Source organism: Sebastes fasciatus, chromosome 7 (assembly GCF_043250625.1).
Source record: "Sebastes fasciatus isolate fSebFas1 chromosome 7, fSebFas1.pri, whole genome shotgun sequence".
Classification (NCBI taxonomy): domain Eukaryota; kingdom Metazoa; phylum Chordata; class Actinopteri; order Perciformes; family Sebastidae; genus Sebastes; species Sebastes fasciatus.
Genome location: NC_133801.1, coordinates 21,971,573 through 21,991,400, shown reverse-complemented (window position 1 = coordinate 21,991,400; position 19,828 = coordinate 21,971,573). Strand labels below are relative to the sequence as shown.

The 19,828-nt window shown below is 41.2% G+C and overlaps 1 protein-coding gene across 13 annotated transcripts in view; it reads right to left on the bottom strand.

The window, feature by feature from the left end:
• The window catches only part of LOC141771707 (muscleblind-like protein 1), an 80,419-nt gene that overhangs the window by 6,158 nt on the left and 54,433 nt on the right, over nt 1-19,828 (bottom strand). For 8 of the 13 annotated variants that reach the window (XM_074642257.1, XM_074642251.1, XM_074642261.1 and 5 more), the window contains 5 exons: nt 14,969-15,139; nt 7,765-7,983; nt 4,588-4,827; nt 2,383-2,436; nt 1,430-1,580 (listed from right to left, as the gene is read on the bottom strand). In XM_074642257.1, the coding sequence (XP_074498358.1) occupies nt 1,430-1,580; nt 2,383-2,436; nt 4,588-4,827; nt 7,765-7,983; nt 14,969-15,139 (835 nt within the window). The remainder of the gene's footprint in view (nt 1-1,429; nt 1,581-2,382; nt 2,437-4,587; nt 4,828-7,764; nt 7,984-14,968; nt 15,140-19,828) is intronic. The other 5 variants (XM_074642256.1, XM_074642259.1, XM_074642258.1 and 2 more) reach the window with 3 other exon arrangements.

Genomic DNA, 19,828 nt, shown 5'->3' with positions numbered 1-19,828 from the left:
GAGTCCTTAAAGTTTGTTGCAGTGACCTGACTGTCTAATAGTGTGGTGGGACATATGAGACAAATGAGGTGGAACAGATTAGTATGGGACACAGTGTTAGATGACTGTGCAGTGACCAGAGAGAAGCCGTGTGTGCAAACTATATATGCACACATACTGTACATTAAGGGTGTAATTTAAAGGATACAATTTAAGACATTAATAATACTGACATTAACAGGATATGGTATCTGTGTTTTTTCTCAAATGTGTACTTCAAACAGTGGGCAACCTCCAGGTCTGAAAAGTGAAGCCAATGCAGAAGTGACTTAAACTTGCATTATTTCTAATAGCCAGCAGGGGGCGACTCCTCTGGTTGCAAAAAGAAGTCAGATTGTATAGAAGTCTATGAGAAAATGACCCTACTTCTCTCTTGATTTATTACCTCAGTAAACATTGTAAACATGAGTTTATGGTCTCAATCGCTAGTTTCAAATCTTCTTCAATACAGCATGATGTTTATTTAGTAAATTATGGTCCCATTTAGAGTCAAATAAACCATAAAGCAGGGGATGCTTAGGGCGTGGCTTCCTTGTGATTGACGTGTCCGGTCTGGGTGTTGTCTGTGTAACCCTTTCACAGTGTGATTTCAGTTCATGAAAGTTAATTGCAACATTTTGGTCGCCTAAAAATGTCCTATTCAGCGTTTGGGTGTAGCTCCTCTCTCTTGTGTCACTTCTGGTTGCAAAAAAACAAGATGTAAAGAGAGTGAGACCGAGAGAGCTGCAAGCCACAAACAGCTGTTTCTACTGGCCTCCCCCTGCAGAGAATCGTTCATAGGTTCAAAAAATATTTAACGCTTTGCTTGTGCTATGTTCTTATGCAAGTGCTCTGATTAATGTATTCTTTGACTTTGAAACAGTAGCCTTATGTTACTGTTGTTATTTAGCATTTCTGAGTCAATTGCATAGTTAAATCACTGAACTTTACTTTATGGAAAAAATTGCTGGCTCGCAATTTTTAACAGCTGCCTCAGTCACTTCATCCTGGCGCCTGGCCTGGCTGTCTAAAAAGTTTTCTTTAATACTCAGTAATATAGGCTTATGTCTGTTTCAATGCATATGCCCCCCTTGTTCAGATGCGCTCCGTGGTCCATGCCACCATTATTATAGCAGAGAGGAAAACCAATTTTAACACAATTCGAACTTGCTAATTTGATATACTAAACACATATACATGCAGAAAATAACAGTCATAATATCTTTAACAAAACAAACAACCCTGACACAACACACCCATGCTTTACATACATGTGCAAGTACATGCAACCTTGTCGCCAACAATGAAATCACACAATCATTCAGTCATTCACTGCTGATGCTAAAAAAAAGTCTGATGCCAATAGCAATGGCCACAAACATAGGGTTAAAGATGGCTCAGTAGGCCTTACCTGATGGTATGAAGGCAGCCTGCTGCTGAAACTGCATGTTGGCCAGGGCCTGTTGGTACTGGAACATGCCAGCATTGAACATAGTGGTGGCACCGTTGGCTTTTTCAAGTGCAGGTCTCTTTGGTAAAGGAGGCAAGACGGGAGAGAGCCCCTGAAGAGGGGACAGCACCAAAATAAAGGGATGGGAGTGAGGGAAACCAAAGGATGGTAGCAGTGACATTCAGAACAGAGAGAAGAAAGAGTTTCATTAGAAGATAAAGTTGCTCTTCCAAAACAGCTACTACAAACACTGGCAAGCAAGCAGTGGACTGCACTACCTCTGTCAGAGCGAGACAGGACAGTGGTGCTAGCTGACAAACTGTGATGTCTAGCTTGCTAATGACAATAAAAAAAACTGTCCTTAGCTCACAAACCGTATATGATTTTCAATAAAACAGTACATAAAGGTAAGGTATAACTAGATCTTTCTGTAACGATAACTATAATGATATGATTGTATTGATTGTTGGACCAGCAACAACAGGAATGATGTAGTTAGGGAAAGCTGCACTGCCAGCTCCATGATAATAGTACACTATAAGCCGTGTTAAGACACCTCTTCAACAGTTACACATGCAATATGGGAAGTGACAGAATCATGCAAAGACTACCATACCTTATTAGAAACTTTTTACATTGTCATGCCACTAATTATTTCCTTTTGAGATGCACTTAAGGTGATGAACTGACCATTGGCGGTGAAAAATGATTCTATTTAAGGCCTTTTTTGGTCCCTGATGTTTTAAATCAAGATTCAAATGGGCATTTTATTAAAAGAAAATTGAATGTATGCTACAAAACTAATGGCTGCAATCAGTTCATCACCCCTCAGTGTTTCCTCATTACATATCTACGTAGTTATATCTACTACATCACAGCTACATGCCAAGCTAAAAGGTGAAAGGTCATAGTACCAGGTCAAAAGTTGCGTCGAAGGGTCGCTTCAGCGATTTGACAGCCGACTGAGTCTTAATTAGCAGGCAGCGAGCACATGACGGCAATGGGCCAATGGGGTTCAAGCGCATTAACATAAACCAGCAAGCCAAGGTGCATCATGGGGGCAGCAGTGCAGTGTGGGTTGGTGAGAAAAAAACAACAAACAAAAAACAAACAAAGAAATAAAATCAAATCATTGGAATGCAATATACAACAATAACAAGACTAGGACATGCACATTAATGGCTGTAGGGTTACTGAAAAGAGTTATGGCCCTGGACGTAGTTTATTGTCAGAAGAAAATTCATGAACTATAGCGTTGAGTGTGATGGTGGTCTGCTCCAGCCAATTAACCTCGGTTTATTGTACAGATATACACTATGAATATGTATCATGTAATATAATCTTGGCTCATAAAAAAAGCCCCTGCTCCAGATACTGGCTTTACTCACAGTCTGTGGGCAACAGTTGCCCTTAAACTAAACCACTATAATGGTAGGTTAACTTGATCCTGACCCCTGATCCCAGACCAGTTTGGAACCTTTTCAACTCTCAACAACTGGCTGCAACTGCCATTACCCTCATCTGAACACAATGAAGCACTGTTTTTATCAAAGTTCTGCTTCGGTACCCCCTTAATTTCATTATACAATGGCCATAAATCAAAATTATGAATAACATTTGTTAGATATAATCTACAGTTAAACAGGTAAAAGTTAAGATTTTTTTCAAAGCACTGGAGTGTGTGCTTTTAAATACATCAGAAAACACTTTTTTCTTTCCTTATTTATTGCTTTAAGAATACATTTTTAAAAAATCTATTAATCACTTATAAGATATATTTGAAGCTACTTAGCCAAAGTCTAGATTTGCTACCAAGGGTGATGGTGCATTTACTGTCATGGCACCTAAACTGTGGATATACACTACCACAATCCACACTGTCCATCAACTAAAAACACACCTTTTTACACTGTATGACTGCATAACTTGTATTTTATATCTCTATTTATTCTATTTACTCTATCTCACTTTTCACTATAAACTTTTATTGCTGTTTCTCATATCCTTTGTTTAAACACATTGTAAATATATTTTAAAAAATGGTTAAAAGAGGCAATCGGTACGGCATTTAAACAAAAGCCTGATCATGTTAGCTTTGATTTAGACCAAAGCACTTTAGTGTGTGCTTTTAAATACACTAGAAAAAAAAACTATTTACATTTATTCCTTTATTTACTGTATGTATGTTCATCAAATTAGAATGTAAAATTAAGATAATTTAGTCCAAGTCTGTGGCCACATTGTAAAATTTGCATTATCACAACATCATCATTTCAAATGCCGTACAAGCTAAATTAAATGAATTAATCTGCTAATGAGATTTAACATTTTTAAAGGAAGAGAGGCTAAAAAGGGCAAATATTACTGACACTATTGTTCAAATGTGGAGGCGAAGGTGTGATCATATTATGCCTAATTTGGCTTTAACGTGAAAGGTTAACTGATATCAAGCTTACCCTCTTTTCTGGAATACCTTCTGCAAATATACAGTAGCTCTTTGTGTCCCTTTATAGAAAGCTATCACTGCATTGCAGAAACGAGGTTGGAAATAACAGCAGTCTCCACAGTTGTCTTTTCAGCAAAAATGACTGCGAACAACAGCAAAATATACAACTACCAAAGCAGCAAAAACAAGGAGGAGCAGGAGCAGGAGGAGGAGGAGGAGGAGGAGGAAGAGCAGGAGGCCCGGTCACGTACTAGCACGATCACTACAGCCTGCTGCTAATAAAGCACACATGGACTCTGTGTCTTCTTAGTGCGTATTGGGTCAGAGCTGAAGACAGCAGGAACAGAGGAGACTGGGATGTGTGCTGGGAGGTTGAGTAAAAGCACAGGGTAGAAGGTGTTGACTCAAACTACTACATCCTTGACTCAAGGCCCAAATAAGAGTGTTTGTAGTATACACATGTGTCTCACGTGGATGAGCCCACATCAACATTAGAACAGCTTAATGATTTGTGTTAGGTAATCACATGAGAAATAAAGTCTGGCTTGGTATTTAGATTAACTACATTTCCTTTGTTTTAATAATTCCTCTGGCTGCACAGGAAGCTACGATACAATAAATACTCTTTAGCTTGAGTCCTTATTGGTGTTGCGATCTGTGGACAGATACCTACCATGGCTGCAGCAGCCGCAGCCTGGTTGACTTGGTGTTGCGCGGCCTTGATCTTGGCCTGCAGGTGAGCCGGAGGGTGAAAGTACTTGCACTTCTCCCTCGAGCAGCGGCCCTTAATGTAGTCCATACACACAGTGACCGTGTTGTCGTTGGTGTCGATCATAGTGCTATCCGAAGGGTGGGCGAAGCGGCAGTCGTTCTCCCCACGTGTGCAGTTTCCCCGTTGGTATTCCCGACACACCTGGTTGCACAAAAACACGTTTTTTTCCTTTTATTCTGTTTACATGCTGATAAAAATCACAAGCCTCAAACACCTCCCCACACACATTATGAAGAGTACTGTTCACCTTACTTCACATTTGATGAAGCAATCAATCTGTTCAGTCATTTTCAGAACGTGACAATCACTTTACCAGACAGAGCTAACCAATCTTAGTGACAGGCCGGGCCATTAGTGTTGATTGATAAGCAGAACACATCGTAACCAGCGTTTACAGACTCATCAATCACACACCAGTTATCCATTATTCAAATGTTGTTGTTCTTCCTCGTGGCGACAGAAGGGGGCAGCATCTGCGTGAACAGTTGGGGAAACTGATTGCCTCAGCCTGAATGCAGGAGCTCAATGAGGCTCATGGGAAATATGAGGCTGGTTACCCTCGAGGGAGGCTGCTGCTGACGTAATCACCAGCCCACGCGTAATAACACACACGCACACACAAGGTGGGTGCACATATAAATTATGAGGCAGCATTTTTTTTTTCTTCCTAGAATTAAATTTTGACACTTAAATAGCTGTGCAATAACTTAAGATCTCTGTTTGAGCACTGGCAGCCACCGCTGTGTGTGTGAATTGCATTCAGAAATCCCATCCTGCTACAAATGAAATGTAATTTCATGGTACGTTGTATCGACCTATCAGTTATTGTAATAGAACAAACCATTTCACCAAAATGTCTGTTTACCAGGCTCACTGTCTGCATGCATAAAGGATTTGATTCGCGGTGGAACGGCTGTCAGACAAAAGGCCACCAGCGGCGTAATCTACAAACTAACCCTGCTCTGTCTCCTGTCATGACAGCTCATCATCCGCAATCACCGATCTGTGTGAGCGACGGGGCAGGATTCTCTCGCTTTTCTCTTTATGTCTGTCTCTTCTTTTTCTTTTATGTACCTCTCTCACGTCACATATAAATGTGCACCTCATTCCCCGCCACTGCTGCCACATTCACCACCGCTGCTACTGGTCTTATTTAAAAAGAGACTGCCTTGTTGTCAGGCAGATGTGGGAGAGGCGTGCGAGGGAGGGATGGAGGGAGGAAACAAGGCAGAGAGAGGAGTTGATGAATAAAGAGTACAGGACAGACAGATGGGGATCAAGGAGACAGAGCGAGAGTCTTCGGGATCGAGTGAGTGTGGCTGACGTGGAAAAAAAACAATTAGAAACGAAAGAGAAGACTAAGTGAAAGCAATTTGATGTTCTCTGCAGCACCAGGTGTGGACCAGTGTGTTTTTCTTAACAGTGGTTAATCGTGCATCAGAGAGAGCTAAGTGCTTAGTTGGACAAACAAATAAAAGGTTAATCATATTTCTGTCCCCATGGTAACTGTCCCTCTAGGCCGTTTACATCACCATGGTTTCAGGTAAGCAACATTATGGTTTTATGCATGCTGAAAGGCTGCAGTAGTATAGCTCCATGGAAGACAGAGACAGAGAGAGAGAGTGCCGGAAAAATATTTCTTCAGGAAAGAACAGTCTGGAGGATTGTTTTCTAAAATAGGAATTTCTCTCGGCCTGAAGGAAACAGCCTGTAACATATCTACTCACTGGTATGTGTTGGTCCACAGAATGTTTGTTTTGAACGACACACACTAGAAACTAAAATATGCCTGGCCTTTTTCTCTAAGATATTTTTAGCGAAACCTAGTTCCTGACAAATTAGGCTAGGGGCGGAATTCTCCAAATCAGAAAAAGCTTCACCAGCTACAGGCGGTGTTGACCACTGGGCCAAAATATCCTGAAGGGTAAACGGTGAAAATTAGCTGATTCTCCCTCTACTGACAATGAGTGCATTTGGCTAATAAATATGACATATCTGCTTGTCTGCTTAAGGCTGACCCACACCAAAAGATTTTTTCAAATCTTAACAGATTTTGAAAATGTGAGAGACCCCACACATAATGGCATATGATGTTTTCTTTTCCTCAACCACTATAACATCTTCTCACCAGTCACGACTCCTCTATGAAATCCAATCATAACTCCCTCCTTTTGTTTCTGTTATCTTTGTCTCTGCTTGCCCCAACCGCTCCCCTGATGACCACAACAGGTCTACAGATTGATTTCCCATCCACCCCTCCATCTCTTTTTCCTGTCATTGACCCAATCCCTCTCTCTGCATGTCGTCCACTCGTTCCTCGAGGCTGGAGACTTCCTCGGCCTCGCCCCCATTAATTACCTAACGTTACATTTTAAATGTAACCTTCCTAACACTCTTGCACGCCTCCTGCCTGCCTCCAACGATTTCCACATTATTCCGCTGCGGGTGTTTCCCGGGCGGGGCTGCATAATGGATGAGATTGACTTACTGTCCAATTAACGATTATCTGAACACAGCTAGAGGAGTGGCGCTCGTCAGGTATCAAATGACTGATTGCCTTCATAGCGGAATTAAAGATTTTCCTGAACTGATACAGTATAAGTTGAGCTCGAGCCAAACAATGCTGTCTCCTGCTCCTGTTGATGGGATGCAGCATCGACATCGGTGGCGTTTGTCGGGAGATACTCTCATTAACGTCTCCCTCTCTTTGCTTAAGTCTGGGTAATGACTGTATTATGGTAATGGGATGTAGTTACTGTGACAGAAACTGTGTACCAGATACATAATTAAAGTCTACAAACAGAAACTGTTGAGGCAAGACTTTCGAACCCATGCCTTTAATATTCAAATAGGCACAGCCCACATTTCAAAGCCCAATCTGTTTGCATAGCTGGGAAAAAGACCCTCACCGGGTGCAGTGTTTACTAGAGTTTTGTTAATCTATCTTTTAATCTGTCACTGATATGAAAGTGGAAAAAATAATTATGCAAATCCCCTCATCTGTGTGGTCTGTGTGTGCTTGTGCGTAGTCATATTTATCCTATTTTATACCAGCGTGTGAACGTGTGTGTTGCTCACCTCCAGTCTGTCCGTCCTCATGAGTTTCTGTGCAGCGGCAGCAGCAGCAGCTGGTACGGAGACATTGGGGTTGCTGGTGACCAGTACGGAGCCACTGGGCAGCATGTCCGCAGGCATCAGGCCGGGCGACACGGGGCCAAGGTAGGGGTTAAACGCAGCGGCCGCTACCGCAGCAGCATTGACATTGGTTGCAAGGCTGGGTGTGACTGAAAACATGGGCTGTGGACACATGCAGAAGGACAGAGTTGGTCAGAATTGAGCAAATAAAATGAGCAAAACTATCTTACTCAGATTTGTGACAGTCTATATGTAAAAATGTTGAATATGTAAAGGTATTATTGACAACATTCAGCCACTAGATTTCACACTTTCCCAACCCCCGTTCCATTGCTTTCACTTCACAACAAGTGGTTGCCAGTTCGTTGCACAACCTGCGTATTTTATGGTAGAGTGGAATGACTCAGACAGACAGTCATGTCAAGTGATGAATTGTTCGTTGTATAATAAAAGTCGTTTTGCAACATGTAGCTAAAGGCCGACATAGAGTGCTGCAGGAATGAGTCCTAAAACCCAGAGATGAGTTAGAATTTTAGCACGTCCGGGTTCCCTCGTCCCGAAGTCAATGGGATTTTTGAATGGGTTTTTTATTAGGGCTGTCCCGAATACCATTTTTGGGGCTTCGAAAATTCGGTGAGACGTATTCAAAAGGTGCGGCGTGCTGACATGTTCTTCGGTCTGTTTATCTCCATCTCCCCCGTTTCAGTAAATGGTAAATGGACTTGCATTTATATAGCAAGTCCATTTGCTAGTCTTTCAACCACTCAAAGCGCTTTACACTACTTGTCAGTATTCACCCATTCACACACATTCATAAACTGATGGCTTTGCCCATCAAGATCTAATCTAAATACTCATTCACACACCGATGGCTATGCCTTCGGGAGTAATTTGGGGTTAAGTGTCTTGCTCAAGGACACATCGACATGTGACCCGGAGCAGCCGGGGATCGAACCACCGACCTTCCGATTGGTGGACAACCTGCTCTACCTTCTTAGCCACAGCCGCCCGGATGACACTGTTTGCGCGGGACAGTTCCAAACAGTGTCATCCGTCGGAGAATAACTAATAATAATTCAGGTTTAATATGAATAATGAATAATGGTGTGGGATTATTCCTTTTTTCATGAGCTATTTGGGGATTTATACATTATGATTACGTACTTATATATATATATATTAAAAACGAAAAAAATAAATAAAAAACAAAGCATTCGAATAGTGATTTGGAGGTTGAATGTCATGGCAACAGTCGAAGCTTCAAAGCTTCAAAGCATTCGGTCAGCCCTAGTTTTTAATAAGGTCTGTGGCCAAACTTTTATTCAACACCTTTCTAAAAGCTCTGTGGATGTATTTCATTTGTTTTTATTATTCATCTACATAAAACTCTTATGAATATGATCTTTAATTACATCTACCAATAAGTAAAATTCCATCCTTCTTCACTCCTACTCAAATCTCCCATTGAAACCATATGAAATTAGGTGTGAAATAAGAGATGTATGCAATGATCAACAGCCAAGCAGAGGGTAGGAACTGTGGTTGGGGATGTGGAGGCAAAGAAGTTGTCAAAAATAGACACTTAATGGGCCGACATCTGAGGAAAAACCTTCTTTAATGGCTGCTTGTCTTTCATTTGAGATAACACATAACCGGGGCCTAGCCTCTGTATATGGTGTCACTTACTCCTTACATGGATCAGATGGAACCAAACGCTTCACACACCAGAGATCACACACAACTAGGAGTAATAAGGCTGACGGATAGACGTCAAGCTGTGTGTTGCATGGGAGGGGTGAGATGGGCTGTGCAAACATGTGCTTTACTGGAGTTTCAAAGACACAATCTGTGAGAGGGATGCTAAAGAGTATGCTAGCTGACATAGCAGAGAGCATGTTTTTTCCCTGCACGTTCCTGACCTCAGCCCCAGTCTGAGGATTGTCTCTTGAGTCCCTGCCAACATGACACAGTGAGTAATAGAGCAGCGGCAGCCAAGGCTGGACAGCTACATTCCTCTCAAAAACCTCCTCGCTGCTCTGGGATGACTCAGAAAATCAGGAATAATGGCGTGGACTCTCTAATTCTCTCAGTGCTTCCCTCTGGAATGTCTGAAGAATTACGTCCTATCACAAGGTACTCGGGAAAAGTCGATGTGTCTCTCTCAAGGTGCTCGGATATCAATTTGGGATATTCGCAGCTGTGATGTCGGTGGAGAGACTCACAGTCATGAGGCTGTAGCAATGCAGTGATGTCATCCTGCAAAAAGGTTGTGACCTGAATGTGTCTTCACTTAGCATTGAATTGTTTCCAACAATGATAGGACATTGCAGATTCTTGCTATAAATCACAATGGCAACAGATTGAAAACACTTATGTCTCAGACAATCTCTTAGTTACAAAGATTTCCATAAGCAATGTGATCAGCTAGAGCTGAGTTTCAATGTCATGCTCAGTGGGGAACTCCAGGGTCTGAGAAGTGAAGCCAATGTGGAAGTACCTTAAAGTTGCATTCTTTCTAATAGCCAGCAGGGGGCGACTCCTCTGGTTGCAAAAAGAAGTCTGATTGTATAGAAGTCTATGAGAAAATGAGCCTACTTCTCACTTGAGTTTATGGTCTTGCTAGTTTGAAGTCTAATTTAATACAGCATGATGTTCCTTTAGTAAATTATGGTCCCATTTAGAGTCAAATAGACCATAAAGCAGGGTATGATTTAAGACATGGCTACCTTGTGATTGACAGGTCACTACCACGGCGTTGTACTTAGCTCCACCCTCTCGTGTCATTTCTGGTTGCAATAAACCAAGATGGCGATGGCCAAAATGCCAAACTCAAGACTTCAAAACGGCAGTCCACAAACCAATGGGTGACGTCACGGTGACTACGTCCACTTGTTATATACAGTCTATGGTCATGCTATGCCAAGTAATGTTACGTTTTGTTTTTTTACAGTGTAATTTGAATTTGAACATGCAGTCAACATTTAGCTTGATGAAATGTTTAACCATTGAGCCAATACATGGCGATGTCTTTAAAGTTGTACAATAATCCTATTTTGACACTCATTTGCATACTGCAGCACCAAGCTTGAGCAAAAAGTTATTCATACGCTAGTCAGGAGACATTTTGTAAAATGAGCATAATGTGCAAAAATATTTAATTATAATAGCCTATAATAAAAAAAAACTTTATCTGCACAGCACCTTTAAAAACAAAGTTACAAGATGCTTTATGTGGATTCAATTTAAAATAACAATGAGAAAAGGAAAATATGGCTATAAAAGTAAAAAAAAAACTTTTGTTGAACAGTGTCCACTGTGGCCACAAGTGACAATTACAGGATAATGGTCAATGTAATGTAACAGTGGTAAGTCATGAGTTTACAATGCAATAACGTTATTGCACATATTGCACATGCTTCATGTATCTAAAGTTTGCCAGCATTAGCTAACATATAAGTTAGTGATCATACCAGACTATGGCAGCAGCAAAAGTATTGAATGTGTTGAGTAGAGCAACGGTGTGTTTTATTGATTATAAACTGAACTTTTCAACGTATCTACATCACAGTTTGTATGATTTGTTATGAAAAATGATTCCAGATTTTCTTCCTATGAACGTCCTGCAGCGTGTCAATTTCCGCTTGTTACATGCATACAGTCTTTTCAAAATAAACTTCCGTCTTCACAGGGAATAACTTGGTTAGGTTTAGGAAAAGATCGTGGTTTGGGTTGAAATAACTAGAGAAGTGGCGTAACTAAAGTACGAGAGTTATGTGACAAATAAATCAACGTTGAGTTCTTGTTTCACACAGTGTATGAACATCGTCCTCCTGGGCGAAAGTCCGGTGTTTTTTGACCCACCAATCCATCACCTTTATCGCTCTTTATACTTCCTGGTTCACGATTACGTGGATTAAATACAAATTGATTTTGTGGAATATATATTCAAATTACAGTGCAATACTTTACACAGGTTATAATGTGTATGAGAACTTTCTGAACTATTTGTTTTTTAAGAGGGAGACCGTATTAGTTCATCTTTGATAAATTACATAGTGTCGCTTAATATTTTGATTTTAAATATGTTACTGATTCTGAATGTCTATACCCAACAAGTGCACCAGATCTCTACTTTAAATCCATCAAATTTAACCTTTTTGAAGAAACCTGACTTCCATTTTTCTCAGAGATTGTTGGATCGCTACATTATGTACACCGTGAACACTCTGGGCTTTGGTGCAAACATTTTTAAACACTAGCCTAATTAATACATCTAATTACAGATGCAAGACACCACCAGAATGCCTCTCCCCTGTGGCTTTTATGGTTTTATTTCACTTTCTACACACTGTCTGCACCAAACAAGTACACCAACGGTGAGTGAATGAATGAGTGAGTGAGTGAGTGAGTGAGTGAGTGAGGCAGTACTGTAGAGAAGATATAATTGTAATGTGGGCTGTCCGCTGACGTTGACTCTGTAATAAAAAGCATCACGAGCACCATCACTCACAGACAGCTGTAATGGACCCTAATTACTTCACCCTCTGCACAGTTCCATGCGTGAAATGAAAGCACTCTCCTACGCACATGGAGGGAGGGTGGACAGCTAAAGACAAAAAAAAAAAAAGTGGGAGAACAGCAGATATAATTGGGTAGAGATACCGGTGATGGATGGGGGGCAGGAAGCTGAGCTAAGGACACAAGGGAGGGATGGAGGAAGAACGTCTGATTCCTGGAGAGGCTAGCACCCGGTCTTAGCCTTTGTTCCCTTTGCACAAAACACGGCTCTGTTTTCTTGACTTTTTCTTTGTAGTGCAGGCCTAAAGCCATCTCTCCTCGCTGCTGTCGTCCAATCTCCTTCACTTTACCTGCCTGTCTTTACTCTGTTCATTTATCTCCTCCCTTTCTTCTTCTGCTGTGTCCTTCTCTGTCAGCCTATCTTCCTCCTCCTCCTCCTTACTTTCTCTCTCCCCATGACATAAACAGAAAGGGAAGGCCTTGCAGTCTCAGGGAGATCTATTGCTTCTTTAAACTCTGTCATGGCTTCCTCTGTTCATCTCAATGGGCCTCTCGACTCAGCCTCTCTTCCCAAGATAAGGGTGATAAGCCATCGGCTGAGTGTGCATGAGACGCGCGTGTGTGTGTGTGTGTGCGTGTCCAAGCGTGCAGCATCTGAAGCTCTTTTGAATAGTCTGAGACAAATTCACTCCACTGCTCTCACTTACACATAAAGGGACGGAGGAGAAGACAGAGGAATTACTTGAAGCCTGACTGACAGGTCTCATTGACTCCGTAAGGTCTCGTGGAGCAGACCGGGAAGGATTCATTTGAACTGGCTGACTGGAGCTCCGGCCATCACCTTGAAGATCCTTGGAGCATGCAGCACAGTCACACTGCCACTTCTGGTATCTTTTACTGCATGTGTGTGTGTGTGTGTGTGTGTGTGGGTGGATGCATGATGATAAGAATATAATACTTTATTGATCGCTGTATAAAAATACTCCCACAGTGATGGTAAGGATTTAGTGTCTGATGCCTGAGCCCCGATGTTCAAACATTGCTTGATTAATCCGGGCTAACATGATATTAATGATGTTAGTGCTGAAACGATTAGTCAATTAAATGATTAGTCAATCGACAGAAAATGCGTCGCCAAACTATTTTGATGTCATTTTTCAAGCAAAAATACAAAATATTCTCTGGTTCCACCTTCTCAAATGTGTGTATATTTAATATATTTGGGTTTTGGACTGTTGGTCGGGCAAAACAAAATGTTTGAAGATATCACCTTAGGCTCTGAGATGACAGTTTGTTCACAATTTTTGACTCAAGGTCCTACTTTCTTTTCTGAAGCTCTTCCGCCATGCCTCAAGGTCGTGAGCTCGTACGAGGATTTTAAGTTTTTGGTGTCATTTTGGTCAATACTAAACTTTTTACGTTCCAATTAAACAACAGCCCTGTTAATTATTATCCAGCAAATGTGCTCCTCTTGTCATGGGGAGAGGAGCAGCACAAATGCGATGGAGAGATCTCATTGCAGCCTTATTACCCGTAGGGGATGAAGAGGAGTAAGCAAGTAAATAAGTGGCTAACAATAGTAACATTAGTAGTTTCGACTCCTGACAGTTAAAATAACATTATCATCAGCTCAGTCACTGACGCTGAATGCAAACATCGGCTACTGACTCATTAGCAAGCGTTAACTATAATGTTAAGGTTAACATCAAACAGTCTAACGTTAGCTAACTGGTAACGTTAATACTACAAAGCTTAGCTCATTAGCTCATACACAGTAAACCTGAACTGAATGGACTGTAATGCTGTGCAATATGCTGCCTTCCATTGTGTAATTGTCTGAAATATATTAATTATTTATTTTTTTCAATATTTTTGAGAGAGCTACAAGTTCTTTTAACATGGTCATGGAGCATATATACTGTATATTTGTATTCTGGGGGTATCGTTCCTATGCAGAGGGTAGTTTAGTTTATTTATTGACTACACTGAGGGCGTTTTATATTTTAATAATTTATTTATTTATTGTGTTGAGTTGAATGTGCTACTTATTTTGTACTGAATTACCTTGTGCCTTTTCTACCTTTTTTCTTTTCTTAAAGCTGACTCGGTGTAAAATGCTCAGAATTCCAATGTACTTATGGGTGCAAATGGCAAATAAAACTCTTGAAACTCTATCATGAGGTCAGAGGCCGGCAGTATTTGCTGTGTGTGTGTGTGTGTGTGTGTGTTTGTGCGGGATGGATCAGGGGACACTGACAGTGTGTGTGTGTGTGCGCTACACATCATCTACATTCATCATCGTCCATTCTAATGTAACAGGTATTTTTCTTTCAACTCTCGTCCCTAAAAATGAATTGTCATCTTCCCCGATCATATTGTTTTCGGCCTCCCGGTACAACGGGATGTCGAGCCCTGCGTTAATATCCAGTAAAAATTCAAACATCTCAAAGAGGCATAAATCATCTTTGTGCCATTCATGTATAAGGGTCAAATGAATTCATTCCATTTAGAGTTCTTGCTCTGTCAATAACTTCAGATACGTTTTAAGAAGAGTGAAGAGTTTATGAAGAGTTTGTACATTACGTGTGTAGAAACTTAGTGTAATGTGTATTTTCATGTGTTCTCTCACCACTGGCTGTAGCTGTGTGCCGGGCATCATGGCGTTGGCGAGGTGCATCTGCTGAGCCAGCATGGCCATGTTTTTCTGCTGGATGAGGTTGTTCCTCCCATTGATCTCCAGCTGGGTCTTTAGGTGGGGGGGAGGATGCAGGTACTTACAGTTCTCCCTGGAACAGCGGCCCTGATGGGGCGAGAGAGGAGGAGGAGGAGGCGAGGAGGAAGGGATGAGGAGGATAGAGACATGGAAGGAGGAGAATTAGAATAGTGTTTTCTTTAACGGTTGCCTAATGTAAAGAAGTAATGAGCCTTGACTCAAGTTGCTGCCCTCCGATTTAGCAGGCGCTGACCTAACATCCCTGACATCTGGGCCTGCCACAGGCTCTGTCGTAAAGAAGACCGATCAGTTCTGCTTTCTCTTCCCCCTTCGCCACCTTAAGCTGTGCACTCGCTACCTTCCCCTACTTTCTCTAGGTTCCATCGAGAGACAAATTAACTTCAAGAGCAGAGATAAAGAGGATTAGCTGTCTATCTGCTTCTGCTAACAGATTGTAATACACAGAGCGACAAAATAAGAGACAGAGAGAATAATGCTCTGTCCCAATGATGATATGCATACTTTTCATTATCCATTAATCTGGCAATGTTTTATTCTTGATTAATCTATTATCATTTGGTCTATTAAATGTCAGAATATTATATAATCGCAACTTCTAACACAGCAATGTGACATCTTTAAATCACTCATTTTGTCCGTTACTGTCACATAAGACATTGAGATGCAGCAAATTATCAGAATTACGAATCTGGAACTAATGAATGTGTGACATTTTTGCTTGAAAACTGATTAATTATTATAAAAATAGATTAATTTTCCATTCAACAAATAATCACTCAGTCGACAAATCATTTTCAGCTCTAGTGTTCAACGTGTGCGGTAAACTGTTTCATTCAAAAGGTCTTTTTTTCTTTTCTTATGACAAATTATGTTCCAAGGAAAAGAGGCTCAAGTTCAAAAAGGTCAAGAACACATCTCTTTGAATTACTGTTGTAAAGTAAAAATTGAAAAGAAAGACAAAGAGCTTTCTACTACGGCTGTCAAAGTTAATGCGATAATTACGCAAATTGGTTTTAACGCCACTAATTTCTTTAACGCAATTTGCGATTTTTAGGTTGTAGCGGTTTTTAAAGCTAGAGTGAAGATACAGGCATCATATGAACCTAAGGAATCCATTGGTACCAACCAATGCTCCAAATTTCCGCTAAATTTTGGCGAGGAAAAACTGTCATGGCCATTTTCAAAGGGGTCCCTTGACCTCTGACCTCAAGATATGTGAATGAAAATGGGTTCTATGGGTACCCACGAGTCTCTCCTTTACAGACATGCCCACTTTATGATAATCACATGCCGTTTGGGACAAGTCATAGTCAAGTCAGAACACTGACACACTGACAGCTGTTGTTGTCTGTTGGGCTTCAGTTTGCCATGTTATGATTTGAGCATATTGTTTTATGCTAAATGTAGTACCTGTGAGGGTTTCTGGACAATGTTTGTATTTTTTTTTATTGTTAATTGATTTCCAATAATAAATATATACATATATTTGCATTAAGCAAGCATATTTGCCCACTCCCATGTTGATAAGTGTGTTAAATACTTGACAAATCTCCCTTTAAGGTACATTTTGAACAGATAAAAAATGTAATTTGCGATTAATCGCGATTAACTATGGATAATCATGCGAATAGCAATTTTGATTAGCAAAGCCACGCGCTCTCCTCCGTCCTGCCACCTTAGACGCTGTCCCACTTGATGCCGGATGTTTTACATGGCCCCAGTGAATCACTATTGATCTCCTCCCAATTGAAATAAATGACTTACGTGTCAATACTTTACATCATTTCAGAAAAGAACAGGCTGGAGAACAGATCGATGCATGATTGGAGACTTCTGCGACAATAAACATAAACACATCATGGCGCTTTATCTGATATTCTGCCAGTGTCTATAGGCAGCGCAGTGTGTGTGTGTGTGTGTGTGTGTATGTGTGTGTGTCTGGCCTATTATATTCATCCAGCAGCCGGCAGCCCAAGGGGAGAAGGAGGGAATGTAATTTACGCTCTCATAATGCCTGCTCCACTGAACACTCCCCCGGATAGGTGTAATATTTTAGATATCTCCTCCTCTTTTTTTTTTTTACTCCCCCTTTCTCCTTCATTCCCTCCTGCCTCCATCCCCCTATACATCCAAAGCCCCACGCTGATATTTGTTCTCCTCAGCATGAATACAGAACAGTCGAGGCGCTGCTGGGATCATGTGTATGCGAACATGCTCGTCTGTGTGCATAATGCGCGAAGCAGAAGTACTACCCTCTCTCTGCCTTTTGTCGCTTTCGCTCTTTCTTGTTCTCTCGCCTCAATCTTCCCCCATCAAGATGCATCCCTATCTCCCCATTACGCCTTTATATAAATCTATTTCTAGGGGATGGGGAGAACAACCTGGCGACAACTCCACAGCACCACCTCCCATGGGGAATTAAAGGTTGGCTGTCATGCTACTGCTTATCTCAGTGGGATTACCTGCTGCCCATTGCAGCCCACTATGACACCTGCTTTCACAACACATGCACACTCTCCCTCTATTCCTCCCTCCTCTCCTCTTTTATTTCCTCGTGCAGCCTGTTCTGCCTAGCTACAGCGGGAGAGGTACTTTGCATTGGAGAGCAGCAGGATGTCAAGAGTTCTTCCAGCATTTTCATTGGCTGAGAGCTGAGAGTAATAGCGCTCCCAGCCTGCCGATTGGCCCGGAGGCACGCATTAACAACGCTCCTAGTCTGGCTCATCCCTGTGTGGCTGCGACTATTGATCAGCGCTAATTGGTTAATGTCTTTTGATTTTCAAGGCACATTCCCCGCGGGTGACTAGACTCTAGCATTTCAACTCCAGCCGTGAGTGTGTGTGTGTGTGTGTGTGTGTGTGTGATTAACTGTGACAATGCCAAGCTTATATAAAATCCCCCAAGCACTCTTTGAAGGCAATGTCTTCATTGGCTTGCAACTTTAATGCGGCTTTACTCCATATTTTCTATGTATATATAATAGATCAAATGACGGCAGTGTGTGTAATTTGAAAGGTGTCTCTCATAGAGACGAGCCCACAGAGAATTATCACCAACTCTGCAGCTCTGTGAACCTTTTTGGCATCTTTTACCTCTGTGTTTTTTTAACTTTTCACGGCCTGCAACTTCTGGTTCACGTTCACCGCTCTCATAATGTATTTTTCCGCCACAGCAGGCAGCAAAAAAAATCTCTAAAAGCCCAATGTAACACTGACTGCTCAGCACCAAACAGCACACAGACAAGCTGGAGAACACAGTGGAGCATTTTGCAGTCAGATATTTTTTAAAGAAGCATGTGGAGAGCAAAATACAGGAAAGGGGAGTGAATACTGAATTAACATTCATCAGGTGCTCCAGAAAAATGACCCTACTTGATTTATCACTTCGGTAAGCATTGTAAACATGAGTTTATGGTCTCAATCGCTAATTTCAAGTCTTCTTCAATACAGCATGATGTTCATTTTGTAAATTATGGTCCCATTTAGAGTCAAATAGACCATAAAGCAGGGTATGTTTTAGGGCGTGGCTACCTTGTGATTGACAGGTCGCTACCACAGCATTGTCCACTCTGGGAGTTGTCCGTGTTTTCATCTTACAACTTTAACCCTTTTACAGTGTGTTTTCAGTTCATAAAAGTTAATTATACAATTTTTTGTCACCTAAAAATGTCTTATTCAGCGTTGGGTTTTACTTAGCTCCACCCTCTCGTGTCACTTCTGGTTGCAAAAAACCAAGATGGCGATGGCCAAACCAAACTCGATGCTTCAAAACGGCAGTCCTCAAACTAATGGGTGATGTCACGGTGACTACGTTCACTTCTTATACAGTTTGTGAACATAACTCCAAATGAGTCCGTGTCAGCTGAATGTGTCAATAAATGAAAACTGTTTGTCAAATCTGTTTAAATCACTTTCTGACATGTTTAAAAATGTCTTCTTCTGTTAAACTTTTAAGTTTTATGCAATGGCATTTTTAAAATAAAACGCAGTTTGAACGTTTTCTAGACAAATTGTAAAATTAAAGGGAGTTTCATCACGAATCCATCATTTGAATAAACCTTCGATCTTCTCTTATGAAACCACTGAACTAAAGTGATTAATTAATATTGAATCAGCAGACTGAACACATGAACTTCTTTTACCCTGAAATATAATTTCAGCAAAGCTGGAGGGACATTAAAGAAGAACTTGAAGGAACATAAACACAACATTATGATGGATTGAAAACGCTTTTGTTAGAGGGATGTTTTTCTTTTGATGGTTTTGGCCCTCTTATTTTCTTAATTGCGAGGTCCGTGGCTTTCATGTGGTTATATCTGCTCGATCAGCTGTAGTTGCGGAATAACACAGTGGGGTGGAATCACAGTGCAATCTGATGTGTAGCATCATTAATATGTTTTTGAAAGAAGCACGGTTTTGTTCCTTGGAGATAGACACCGCTGTGAACACATTAAAGTACTATCATTAGGATGAAGGTGAAATCATAATTATTATGCTTGTAGTAATGAGGATTTACCTCTCTGCATTCTATCGGCTGCATTCAGAAAGGTCAGCACCTCGTCCTACCCCTCTGTTCTCGCCAATAGCCCCATTATCTATTCCCGTGTTGATGTTGTTTGAACAATTCAATCCTGCGTGAGCGTGAAGTCCCCACCGATCACTGACTGCGTTGTTAATGCGCTGGCTCCTCTCCTAACCCCCTTTTCTCTGCTGTTTCCCTCCACTCTCGAAACAGTGTCACTATAGGTTAATGGTG